The 13,956-nt window shown below is 44.2% G+C and overlaps 1 protein-coding gene across 2 annotated transcripts in view; it reads left to right on the top strand.

The window, feature by feature from the left end:
* Nucleotides 1–11,995, top strand: part of RGSL1 (regulator of G protein signaling like 1) — a 67,140-nt gene extending 55,145 nt beyond the window's left edge. For both annotated transcript variants that reach the window (XM_082472765.1, XM_082472766.1), the window contains 4 exons: nucleotides 3,182–3,353; nucleotides 6,165–6,303; nucleotides 6,547–6,671; nucleotides 9,182–11,995. In XM_082472765.1, coding sequence (XP_082328891.1) covers nucleotides 3,182–3,353; nucleotides 6,165–6,303; nucleotides 6,547–6,671; nucleotides 9,182–9,377 — 632 coding nt within the window. In that variant the 3' untranslated portion in view covers nucleotides 9,378–11,995. The remainder of the gene's footprint in view (nucleotides 1–3,181; nucleotides 3,354–6,164; nucleotides 6,304–6,546; nucleotides 6,672–9,181) is intronic.
* The last annotated feature ends 1,961 nt before the right edge of the window (nucleotides 11,996–13,956 follow it).

Genomic DNA, 13,956 nt, shown 5'->3' with positions numbered 1-13,956 from the left:
GAGTCACCATAATAAACCTTCTGGTTCCAACTGGTCTGGGGTCTACGTGCTGGTGGTCAGCATGCAGTTAACTTCTTTCACCTGGTGGAGGGTTTAGTGTCTGTAAAACAACTCAAGGATATGGCCAGAATATTATCTATAGCCCTTGAAGAAGAACAAAAAGTCCTTGACTTTGTTGTATGGATAAACTACTATTATTTTATCTTGCTTGATTCTTTTCCTTTGTTTCTGCATTTTGTCACTTCTCTGATTAAATTTGTTCTTTGGAACTCAGGCTAGGATGCTAAAGCTTTTCTACAAACAAGAGGAAGGGAACATGGGGTGGAGGGTGGTGTCTGTCCCTAGGAAGGCCTCGCAGGGTTCTGTTTGGTTTCAATGCTTGTGTTAGCCTGGGGTCTAGCAAGAACTCCAGGTCCTGGGTGCAAAGCCAAGTCCAGCAGTCCCACCTAGAAAGGATGTGAGCCCAGTGCATTCTGTTCAAGGAGCCAGAAAATGTAGATAATGATCAGTCTCAAGCACTTTGAGATCTCACATTTTACAAAACTACTTCCTTATGTTGTTTTTCCATAGTATAGATTTATTCAACTACTTCATTCATTCGTTCATTTGTTTGTTCAAGGCACTTTTCGAGAATATAGTGTGTGGCAGGCACTTTGCCAGGTGCTGGAGATACAGTAATAACTATGCAGCATATGATATGCTCTCATGAGACCTACATTTTTGAGGGCAAGACAGAAAATGGAGTCACAGATGTTGGAGCCAAATTGCCTGGATGTGAATCTGCCAGTTTCTAAGTGGAGGATCCTGCATAAGTGACTTTGTGCCTCATCTGTAGAATGGAAATAATAATTGTGCCTGTTGCATAGGGTTGTTGTGAGAATTGTCTTAATACATATAAAGCATCTTAGAACTGTTCTTGGCAATAGTAAGTGCCATAAAAGTGTTAGCCAGTATTCTTGCTATTTTTATAGAATTGTGATGAGTGATCCCAGTGATAACTGCAGAGAGACCCTAATTAGTCAAGGAAGAGGGTAAGGGAAGACTTCTTCCAGAAAATGACATAAAATTGAGTTTTCAGAAATGAGCAAGTTAGGTAGGCAAAATAGGAGGGGAGCAACTTCTAGGTCTGTATAGAATCCTAAAACAAGAAAGAGGATGGTGCAATTTAAGAACTGCAATCAAGCAAGTTGGACTAGAGGTTAATAAGATGGAGAAAGTGCCTGAGATAAGCCTGGAGGGATTGATAGTAACAAATCTCATCTCCCTCGATGACTTTTGTGTTGTTCCAACTCGCACTTTAACAAACAAAATTTTTTGTATGTAATTTTTATGAATTGCTTCACAACCAAACATTTAGGATTTAAGAAGAGTTCTTTTGTTTCTTCTTTTAAATAAAATCAACTGAAACCTTTATGCCCCAGAATGGTGGGAAGTCCAATTTTACCCTCCTTTGACTTTCCACATCCCCAGCTTTGCATGAGAACCAACAACAAATGTACTACTGCAGCTCAACAGGAGATCTACTTGACCAGTGGTCTTCTTTCTATTACTATAATTAACCTTTTCCAGGATTGTCATGTCCTTCAATTAATTGACCCATTTATCATTATGAAAGGACCTTCTTTATCCTTGGGGAATATTCTTTTATCTGAAATGTACTTTCAGATAGTACATTTATCTGAAACAGCCACTCCAGCTCTCTTTTTGTTAGTGTTAGCATGAATACCTTTTTTCATTCCCTTACTTATAACCTATTTATGCCTTACATTTAAAGTGTTTTTCTTGGGACTTCTCTGGCAGTCCAGTGGTTAAGACTGAATGCTTCCACTGCAGGGGGCACAGATTCAATCCCTGGTCAGGGAACCAAGATCCTGCATACCGCGTGGCGTGGCCAAAAAATAATAGTAATAATTTTTTTAAAAATAAAGTGCTTTTCTTGTAGCCAGCATATAGTTGGATCTTGCTTAAAAAAGAAAAACACCCTGACAAACTAAGCCCAATTGAGAGCCAATTGTGAGGCTCTCAGGAATTTTTTGAGCCAGTTGATAAACTACCGATAGCTTGAAATCAACCGTGGTGGGAATATTTACTACAGAAATCAGCAAATAATCCAAATTGGGTTTTCCCTTCCCTACCAGAGCCGGTTTACAAGTATACCACTGCTTCTAGGTTTTTGGGGGTAGATTTAGCACGCTCTTTTCCTAAAATGCCTGACCATCATATCAACTTCCACTGTTATCCAGACTTTTTTCCCTTCAAATTTAAGTCTAAGAGATAAAGATAGAGCGTAAGGTAGTAGAGAGGGACCTTATGTCATTCAGTGCTGTAACCCTAGGACCTAACACAGTGGGATATAAGAGGTGGTAGGTATTTGTTGAATGTTGTAGTTACCCTCCCATGCTATATGTAATACTGCACCAAAAAGAATCCTACTTACACCATAAGGAGCATCATGCCCATGCCAGTTATTCCATTCTGGAGCTGAATTAGACAGTTTTCCTAAACCAGGCAATTAACCAAGGTCTACTTGTCAGATCCTGACCCAAACTGTTCTCAGCCCTGAATCCCTATGAATGGATTTCTTTGGATATATCTTATTTAGTCAAGAAACTTTCTAAAATAAGTGTCTTATTTTTCTGAGACACAGTCCAAACCTTCTAGAAGCTTCTATGCTTTTCTTTACCCATTTCTGTCACTTTCCTACTCCGTTTCTTTAATAAACTTCTTTACTTTTTGTTTTAGCTTTTATTTTGTGCTGTTTTCCTAGTTTACTTCTAAATTACTTCCCTGATAAACCTTGAATAAGCATTATCAGAACCACACACTCCATTTTGAGAGTCACATATGCTGTTTCTGCAGAAATGTTAGGGATTAACCTAACTACTGTGTTGATTCTACTTCTATTAGTCAAGCACCAGGAAAACACCTTTCAGTACTCAGTTGATTTTTTTTTTTTTTTTGGTACATATATTGTCATACTAATCTGAGCAAAAGGCTTTTTAACAGCGTTTCAAATCTAAGTGAAAGGTTGCACCCAGTGGTAGGAAACCACTATTTCAAAAAGCCCAAAGGTGGGTCCACAGTTTCCTTTTTTCATTTTGGTCATGCCCAGGTGGAAGGCTTCAGGCTTAAGAGTGACTTGATCAAACTAGATGTTAATTCCTTTCTCTTTCTCTCTCAGATTTCTCCACATCACCAAACATATCAGGACTCCCAATCACAAATCCCAACATCCAGAGCGCAGATCACGAGAATGGAGACATAATCTTTATGAAGCGCCGGATATTTGGCCACAGGATTATTACTGTCAACTTTGCCATCAATGATTTATATTTCTTTTCTGAGATGGAAAAGTAAGTTTCCTATCTCTCTTTCGCCTCATGGCTTTCTATACTTAGTTCCTCCCAGCAAAAACTGGAGTGGTCTGGAAGTGATACAGGGATTTCAGCTCTGCCAGGCAGGAGTCTCCACCTGAAAATCTCACTGAATGCTGTCCCTGTATCCATGTCCACCATTTTTTCCTTTGGATCCTAAAAGCTCCTTAGTATTCTGCAGTTCCCAATATTGAAATGCACTTACTTATACCCAGGAAGTGGAGCAATTTTCTTCCTATTATTTATTAATATGATAGAAGTCCTCTTATGTCACACCACTGAGCCAATAGTTCTTTAGTTAAAGCAAGGAATTATAATAATAAAAATTGTGTGTGTGTATGTATGCATGACATTAAACAGATATTTTTAAGTTAAAACATATTAACGTACATTCACACACCTGTCAAACTTGAAGTAAAGCCAAAACCATTCCACTAATTGGAGGTCCACATATTTTTCTTGTGTAAACCATACCTAAAATGCTACCTACTATTTCTAATTTCTTCTCTCCTTTTGGTGGAGGGAGAAACTATAGTTACTGCAAAGCCATTTAATCCTTCTGGATTTTTATATTGTTTTTTCAATGTTTTAAATTGCCTTGCCACACCTATCTAACTCAGTAGCAATTTTTTAAGAAGGAACTCACCTTTATTGGAACATCCCAAAGCATTCAAGTTTGTTTTCACAGAAACAACAAATTCCTTTTCTTTTCATGTTCATAGTTTGTCAATTTTCATAAATTACAAATTAAAGTAACAACAGGCAAAAACATTTGGGAAGAGATCTGAATAACTCTCAGTAAATATTTACCTCAATTAGTTACAGAAAAGTGAGAGAGTTCATGAAAAGGTACCACCAGTGTGTATGCTGGGCGTGCCATCCATATCAGGCAATGTGTTCTTCAGACATGCAGGGCAACTGGTAACTCCGCACACCAGTTAGGAGTGTTTGGTTAAGAGATCTTCCATGGTACCCTAAGGAAGGATTTAGCTCAGTTCCACAAATGTTTAGTGATTGTTTATTGTTTCTTAGGCACTGGATTTAGCATTGCAAATATAAAAAAACCAGCTAAGACATGTTCTCTATTCTCCAAGATCCCACAGACCAATGGGGATGGTAGACAAAACACACAAATGAAAAGTTAGGAAGTAGGACGACAGTTGTCAAGTCAAGCCCAGGAAGTATATTTAGACAACTGAGTGCTTAGGAATGGTTTCTTAGGAGACAGGTCACCTAAGCTGAACTTTGAAGAATGAATAGGGGTTAGTGAGATTTTTTTTTAAAGTGTGCAAGGGGCAGGCGAGTGAGAAGCAGAAAAAAGTACCAGAGTGAACAGCCCTTTCTGCCACTGCTCCAATTCCTGTCACCATCATCTCTGCTTTCTCATTTGCCCTCTACAAACTGTTCTCTGCACAGCAGCCAGAGCAGCCTTTTCTCAGTGTAAACCACATTATATCCCTCTCCTGCTTAAAGCGTGCCAGCAGCTTCCCATTACTGCTGGGATAAAGTCCAAACCTCCTCTCATTGCCTAAAGGGCTCTACATGAGCAGGCCCTGCCTGCATCTCAGAGCTCACCTCGTGCTACTCGCCACTCGCCCCATGATCTAGCTATGAGGGTCTCCAGTCTGTCCCACTCGTGCCCCATGAGCTGGTGCCTGCCTCAGAGCCTTTGCACTTGCTCCCCTCTCTGTGGGAAGAAGCCCCTGCCCTCAAGTCTTCAGATGACTGTCTTTTTCTTTCTCATTGTTCGAGTCTCAGTGCCCACCCCCTTCCCAATCACTCATCCTCTTTTGTTGTCTTCATAGCACTCTACTGCGTATTGAATTATTCATCTATTCACTTATATGTCTTCTTCCTCTCGTTGATTATGAGCTCCTGGAAAGCAGGACTTTGTTTACTGTGTTCAGTGACGAATCCCTGCTCCTGGAATGGCGCCTGCACAGAGTAAAACCATAATAAATGTCCGCTGATCAAATATATGAATAGACATGCAAAACAGGCTTTTAATGGGAAACCCTTGGTACTCCACTCTTAGGAAGATTTTAAATGGTTAAGATTTAAAATGGCCTGAGAGAAGTACATTGTGTATTTAAGATAAGGTATAACTGACAGATATTTTGGTTAGTAAATGAACATGTTGCTAGGAGACAAAGTAGAATGGTGGTTGCTGGGGGTTAGGGGAAGGGAGGAATGGGAGTTAGTGTTCAACGGGTATGGAGTTTTAGTTTGGGAAGATGAAAAAGTTCTGGAGATGGATGATGATGATGACTGCACAATTTATGTGGATGTACTTAATGCCACTGACCTCTACGCTTAACAGTGATTAAACTGGTAAATTTTATGTTATGCATATCTTACTACAATAAAAAAAATTTTAAGAAAAAGAATATGTTGCTTCAGAAAGTGGTGGTAATTGTGAGAGGGTCAGCACAGGAGGGGAAAGAAAGAGCAAGATAGCCCTTAGCCCTTGAAATAGTCAGAGGCACAACTGATGAAGGGGCCAGGATGTGGGTAAAGAAGGGAGGATGGGATAAATAAAGGAGTTTATGGTGAAGAAATACACTTGAAGAAGCACTTAGCATATCATCTGACATGTGGTAGGTGCTCAGTTAGTATTTGCCGATGGATGAATTATGATTGAATGAACGAAGTCACAACCTGGCCCAGGACTGGCTCTTTTGTTTTTAGGACAGAAATAGGTCTGAGCCAGCCACACTATTTAGTCTTCCATTTTCTCCTTGAAAGACTAAAATGATTTAGTCTGATTTCCTCTTTACTACCTCTTTTTAGATTTAATGGTTTGGTGAGTTCAGCTCATGTGCTACAAGTCAACCGGGCATACAACGAGAATGACGTGATCTTAATGAAGTCCAAAATTAACATCATCCTAAAGCTCTACCTGCATTCAGAGGTCCCTCCAAGGCTGAGGGTAAGGGGGAACCCCACTCCTCTCTGGCCTTTTGCCAAGAAGCATTTCCCCCACAAGAACCCTGAAAGCTAATTGTAAGGCACCTCCTAAGTCCGGGTCAACCAGATGTCCTTTACCTAGCAGCCCCATGAAAAACTTCTGCCTTCTGGGGAGGAGGTGGTCTTGAAAGTTCTGGGGGGCCAAAAGTGTTTTTCTTCCTTCCCTGGAGCCTCTGCCAGTGACAGGCTCCCACTCTGTGGGTAGGTAAACATCTCTGAGTCCCAGAAGGATGCCATCCTTGCTACCATTGCAGAGGGCCACCTAGATCGGAGCATCTTCCACGGGGCTATCATGGCTCTCTTCCCCGTCATTATGTACTTCTGGAAAAGGTAACTATCTCCCTTCACCTGAGGACCATGAAGTCAGGAAAGCACATTTGACTTTCTGGAGACTTTTCTGTCTTCTTCTAGCCCTCTGTTTCAGTTTCCAGTTTCATGGGAACTCAGATGGTGTAGTCTTATGGTCTTATGCTGTTCACCCACTCTGTCCCTCACACTCTCACACTGAACACTGAATCAGAGAGTAAAAGGCCATGTAAGACTGGAGATCAGGATGCCTAACTCCCACCTCTCCCCTAGGTTTTCTTAGGTGTAGGTTCCTCACCTAAGGATGAGGATAGACCACAGCTACTTGGGAGAAATTCTGTCAAGACTAACACAACTGTACTTGGGCTTAAGGAGCTTCACAGAGGCAGTAATCAGAAAACCTTTGCTCTGTTAGGCTCAGATCCCATGATTATCACTAGGGCCACAGTTGCTAGATATTTCCATTTTCAAAAGGAGTTAGACAGTCAGATTTGCATGCCATATCTCCCAAGATTAGAGTGGCAAATATGGCAATTAACTCAAGACAAAAACATGGTGAGGAAGCTGTGAAGGACAAAACACAAACATAAAACAAACAAAATTTAAAAAATAAATAAATATAATAAAAATAAAACAAACAAAATGGCTGCGCAACAGATGCAACCTGAGGCCCACTGGTTCCAAACCTACCTGTCAAGGTTTGGCCTGAGAGACTAGCCCAGGTCTTCCCAGCCGGTTATTGACTCCTTTGATCTACTCCAGCTCCAGCTCATACCATGCACGTAGTGACTGGCAGTGCCCTGGGTGATAGTGACCAGAGGACAGCTGGCTGAAATGTTCCCAGACCAGGCTAATTTGGACATTTAGATTATTATGTGATTCTGGCCCTTAGGGATTCCCCTCTCCTACAAAAGAAAATGTTGCTTTATTAAAATAGAAGTGTAAAGGTTGCTTACCCATAACCAACCTTTAGTTTAAAATAGCTAATAAATTATTTAATGTAAAATGTTTTAAAACTATAAAATTTTTAAAATGTAAAACTTTAAAAATTTTAATGTAAAATTTTTAAAAAATATAAAAATCTAAGATCAAGATCATCAGTTTAGACTTTTGTTTTATTTATGTATTTTTGTGGCAGTGCCATGCAGCATGCAGGATCTTAGTTCCCCAACCAGGGATCGAACCCATGCTCCCTGCAGTGGAAGCACAGTCTTAACCAGTGGACCGCCAGGGAAGTCCCCAGTTTAGCCTTTTGAACACCAGTTGTTACCTAGCACTTAATTCTAGACTTGATTCTGGTTCTCCGAACCAGGACTCAATGGAAACTCATCCTGAAATTTTCTGGAGGTTCAGAAGCCCCTGAGAAATACACACTGCTCCCGGTTGGAGTCAGTGCTCAGCTCTCCCTCAGACCTACTGAGGAGTATAGCGGTGCAGGCTTTGAATCCCTAATCCTCATGCAGCTGGTTCTTTACTTCTCTTCCTGTATACTTATAAAAAGTTTCATATTGTGCAAACCCTGTCCATGCATATTATCTAAGATGAACCTCTCAGCAACACTGTGAGCTGGGTGGGGCAAAGTATTATTATCCCTATTTTATAGATGAGGAAACCTCGGTTCAGAGTGATCAAGGGACTTGCCTAGGATCACTTGGTAAGTAGTAAAACCAGGATTAGAAACGAGGTCTCTTGGTCTCTTAAGCACCCTAAAGAATGCATTTGTGGCACATTGCATGGCTCATAATGAGAGGGAGACCCAGTTCAGTAAGTGGAATGAGAGAAACCAACTGTAAATGAACAGAGTACCCCCTCAGTGAGGAGGAGGGAGGGTGGAACTCAAGACACCAGAGCCAAAGCAGGATAGAAAATAAATCCAGTCTTAGCCAAGACTGACCTCCACGAGGTCCCATCCAAGGGCAGGCTGAGGGATAGCAAAGGGTTAGAGGCCAGGGAGGAAAAGATGGGGAGTGTCACAGGGCTTCTAGGGAGTGAGAGTTCCCAGGTTGCAGTGAGTCTGCATGAGGAACCAGGGTCTACTCCAGGGAAGGGGCTGTTAGGAATGAGGTGAGGGGATCATGGCCCTCAGTTAAGGGACAGGATGGAAACCAAGGATCTGGTCCCTAGAGGAGGCCAGTCAGACACTCTGGCTGCGCCCGGTGGGGTCAGATAGTGATCTCATCTCCTAGTCCAAGGCTGAAGCGAGCACTCCAGCAGTTAGCCCCGCCCAGGCCTGAGTGCTGCACATTCTTTACAGACTCCATTCACTGGTGGTTCCAGAAGGAAGTCCCAGCGTACTGCCCAGGCCAGGCCCTCACTGGAGCCAGGCCCACACCGGAGCCAGGCCTGGACAAAGAAGAGGCCTCAGATGAAGGGCCTCCGACAGGCAGCACTCTGAGGCCAATGGCTCTACTCCGCTCTGTTGGACACCCCCCTCTCTGTGCAGACTGGTCCTGACCCCATTCCCCGGTGCTCAGTGGGCCAGCCCTTTCAGCTAGTGGTTTTCTCCCTGTGACCAGAAGCCATTTTTCTCACAGGTTTTGTTCCTGGAAGGCAATCCGCTCTTACGTCCAGCACAGGGGGCAGAAGTTCAAGGACAAAATAGTTTCTCCTAAACCTGGGTACAAGTACCCTCCTTGGAGTGGAGGTAAGCTCCACCATGACCCACAGCCCCATTCTCTAGCAGACGAGACTCACAGAGGGAAGAGAGAGGTCCGGAAGGACCAGCTGTAAGACTTCACAGAAGGTGTTTGCTGGAGGGGTGACCATCTCATTAACTTGGCCCCCAGAGAAGCATTAACGCATACTTTATCTGTGGCTATCAGTGCTAGCAAAAGGGTACCCCACCCATGCATTGCTCCTTGGCAGTACCTCCCAGGATGCCTCTGGGTATGCAGGTCACAGACTCCGTGGGGGGTAGATGGAGGTGGCAAGCTGCTTTACTGCTGTTGATGAAGCCTCCTGCTCCAACTGTCTCCATTCAACCCTATCATTTGAAAAGCATCTACTGTATAGTGTTAAGTGAGAAGATGAAAAAACTGGATGTAGAGTGTGATTTTAGTGTGGTAAATATATATAAATCATTATGTATGTATGTAATTTTTATGAAACTCGGGAAGGAACTTAGAAATAAAGTATTAATGGATTATCTCTGGGTAGTGTGATTATGAGATGTTTATACACTTAGTATTAACATACATATATTACTAATATATTTATAAATAAATATATACATATATATGTTTCCTTAACACAGAGCAGTTAAACTCAGCCCCTTTCCTGATACCTGCGCTGAGATCAGTACTTGAGCAAAAAAAAGGGAATTTTAAAGAGAGGGAGGAGGAGGGTGCACAGGGAAGTGCCTGACGAGGGCAAGGCTGGATGTCTCTGCAGTGGAAATTTGGGGGAACCAAAGACAACAGGTCTGTGAATCTGGGAACAGTACCAGCATCAGAACAAAATATGGAGAAAGGACAAGAATCTAAAAAACAGCAGCTAACTGTCCCGTGATGGAGCTGAGCGTTCTGTTGTTTCAGCTCAAGCCTACCCCATTCTCGTGTCCATTTCCCCGGGTACTCACCCCTGCCCCCATCCCAGCCCTCACAAGCAAGCACCCCACCCCCTACTTGGAGTGCAAAGGGCCCTTGAGACCTCAGTCCATCTCTGGCTGGCCCGAATGGTAGGGGAAGCAAGGCTGGCTGGCTGTAGAGTGTCCTGCCCCGCAAAGAGGGTCCTCAACTTCGTTTGAAACAGATCACCTACCTTTCTGGCTGCAGCCACCCCAAGGGTCGATGAACATTGTTCATTATCCTTGTCTCAGCCTTGTGGAATGTCACATCAGCAGGCGGAAATCAGCAATCGATTTAGTATATGGGGCAGAACGTCCCTGTGGGTGCAAGGGCTTATTTAGGATGCCGGTAGGTGTAGGGAAAGAGGGGAGTAGTAAGAGGAAAAGGAGGGGGAGGAGGGCAGGCAGGGCGGGCAAATGATACTCACTCAGAGGAGCCAGCAAATGTCCCTTAGTGCCTGCCCCAGAGCTTCCAGCCTTTGGCTCATTTCCTCCTGCTGAGCTCCAGGGACGCAGATCCCCAAATCTTTTCTGGTGTCTGAAGTTGGAAGAGGGCAGCAGGGTGTCCTGAGCTAAGGGGTCAGGCCACTTGGGTTCTCAGCCTGGAGTGTCGTGGTGTGGGACTGAGGGACCTTGACCATCTTGCTTCCCCTCTCTCAGCCTCATACCCCTTATCTCAGATACCAAGGTTTGGATTTACATAATGTTCTAACACTAACATCCTATAATTCAAAGAATGTTAAACAGGGGCTTTCTTGCTTACTTACAAAGATTTATTTTGTTGGGTGTCACTGTAAGGGTTTTTAATGTGCCTCCATCTTCCTTCCCCAGGAGACCACGCTGTCTTAAGATTCACCTTGCTCAGAGGTATTGAGTGGTTGTGACCTCAACTCCGGGATGCAGCAGGAAGCCCAGTCCAAAACTGTAAGTTGGAGTTGGAACCCCACTGATATCAAAAGTCTACTACTCAATTAGAGGGTGACTGGACGGCCAGCTCAGCCAATCTCCTTACTGACCATGAGGAGACCGACACCTCCAAAATATGAAGTGACTCTGCCACTCACAAGAGATGGGGTGAAAACTGGGTCTCCTGGCCATCCTTCGGGGCTCTGTGCACAACTCCCATTTGAATAATCGTGTCTTCCTGATTATGGCCCCTGATAGAGCCCCTTGAAGGGGGGCGTGCCTTAAGTTTCTCTGTATCTCTCCTGACTCCTCGGCCTATTTCCAGGAGTGGTGTATGACCTTTATTGAGACAATCGTAACATCCGCTGGTTACTTCTTCCTCCCACTGAGAGCGCCCGCTGGCTGGAACAGGACCTCCGTCCCACACCTCCTACTTCCCAGATGCTCCTGCTACTGACCTTCTTATCCTTGTAATAAACACTATGGCCCTAGCTTCGCATTTTGGGGTCCTTGTTATATCCTTTTTCTTCCCCATCTTCAGCCTCAAGGAGTCAATCCCACTCCCAAGCACTAAACCTGCCTCTGTTTCTGCATGGTCTCTCCCAACTAGCGTTTCCTGTCTATCCCAATTATCAGCATCTCTTTCTAGGTTGGGGGATACTGCTTCTCTGCTTCTCGAAGGCATGAGATGCCAGCTTGCCCCGCCTGCTTGTTTGTATATGTCCACTCATTGCTTAATGGCGGGGAGGCCACTGTAGAACATTGCCCGTGATCTGTAAGATCCAAACAGCCCTAAAGTCTTGTGATTCTAGTGTTCATCTGGCAGATTCATCTCCTTATTTTACTTCCTTGGGTCTATGAGGTTGGCAACATGACCTCTGCATCCAGATGAAATGTCTCCTAGGACAAAAAGAAAAACTGCAGCATATAAACCAGGCCTCCTGAGTGTGCCTGGGACATTGCTGCTTCCCCTTCCTTCTCCCAGCTCCTTCCCTGGAGGCATTCCCTGGAAGCTGTCCTGGACTGACCCTCCAGTGAGCGACTGTGCCATGAGTGCTGGTGCATTTTTTTCTCTGTATTTGTCTTTAGCTTCATCTAGCATCCTTACCCAGTCAAGACATGCTCTCTCCGCCATGCAGTTGTGTCCTGTCCCAGGGTAGGCATGAGACAGAAGTCCTCTTCTTCAGTGCAGAGTTGCTTTGTCCAAGCGTATGATGGGAGATGGGGGAGAAACTTCCCTGAGACCTAGCTCCATATCCTGGCACCCCTTGGCCTACAGAAGCAAGAAGCCTCTTGAGCTTGCTGTTTCTCAAGAGGCGTCTAGTCAGGGTAGCGAAGGAAGGGCTTTTCTGTGCGTTAGTGTCCCTCTCCATCAAGACAGCCACTTTGAAGAAATTGGAGCCCCTGACCCACCTCCCAGTAGAATGCTATTGTCGGGGAGAAGTGTCCTGGATGATCTTTTATTGCTAGCTTCCCTAATACTGCAGTCCTTCAGGGTAAGGTGAATAAGATGGGAAAGAAGAGCTATTCTTCTGCTTGCCAGGATATTGGCAATAAGGTTGCAAAGGATATGAGACTGTCAAAATCTGATTTAGCCTAATCCACTTCTGTACAAGCATCAGAGTGGGACTGATGCTAAGTTAAGGATATAGGAGAATCCCCAGGGGGTCGTGGAAACAGTGCCAAAAGGCTACTTGAAGGTCAAGGTTATAGACAGCAGGCTCTATGAATGGCAGGCCTGGTTTCTCACCAGCCATCCCACCTTCTCAGACCTGCTGCAAGTCTAACAGGGGCTTGGAGCTGCCCAGGCATTATTTGCCAGTGCTGGTGCCTGGAAGACAAGCAACTTGGGAGCTCTTTGCACAGAAGGGCAATGCATTGCTTCACAGTTACAAGTTCTTGAGGAAGAAGATGAGAATAAGAATGAGGGGGCCCTGTCCTGAAAGCAAAGGGTTTGAGCTTTGGCCGTCGCCATACTTAGAGGGGATGACGGCAACCGACAAGTAGAGAATACAATGCCATTTACCTCAATGCCATTGTGACAACTGGCCACTCTTCTCCCTTCCTTCAGGCCAAAATTACCCAGCACCAAAAAGGAGAAGAAGTAATCAAGTCAGACCCCCCAACAGAGGCACATCATCTCTCAGGCCTCCTCCCACTGACAGAACTTTTTCTGGTCAGAAATGAAATGCCCTGAAGCCATCTGCCCTGGGAAGATCAAAGGGGTGGTAGCCCAGACCTGGCAGGAACAGACTGCAGTGGCTAAGATGTGGGCGGAGAGCACGAACAGAAGCACCTCTGCCCCCACTGATCCCGGAGGTTCTGTCAGAGATGGTCTTTCCATGGTGGGTGTGTAACAGAACACCTACCCTTGGGGTCAGGACACCTGGGTTCTAGTCTCACTCTGCAGCTGCATGGCCTTGAGCAAATCCCTGACTCAAGGTTGTTGAAGAGTCCCAGGAGAACTGTATGTAGATGGCATTAAACACCCTAGGAAGCAAGGTACTGTTTTTATTGTATGGGATCTTTTATTGCTAGGATCCCCTCATTTGGACGATGACTCACACCCATTGTCTCAGCAAATCCTCACAACCCTGTGAGTAACCATGTCTGAAATCATTTATTTTTAAATAGATGAAGAACTGATACACAGAGATGGTAAATGACTTTCCCAAGATCACTAGGTAGTAAATGGCAGGGTCTGGACTCGAACATACCACTTCTGATTCTTTGGCCAGTTCTCATTGCATGGTCACCATCTACACAACTCTTCACACAAAAGGAATAGTTCTTCCCTGGAATTCTGTCCATTTGCCAATTAATAGATAGAGAGACTGG

This window comes from Balaenoptera physalus, assembly GCF_965194825.1.
Source record: "Balaenoptera physalus genome assembly, chromosome: 1".
In the NCBI taxonomy this organism is placed as follows: Eukaryota; Metazoa; Chordata; class Mammalia; order Artiodactyla; family Balaenopteridae; genus Balaenoptera; species Balaenoptera physalus.
The sequence above is the reverse complement of the archived record's forward strand: the minus strand, read 5'-3'. Positions and strand labels throughout refer to the sequence as shown.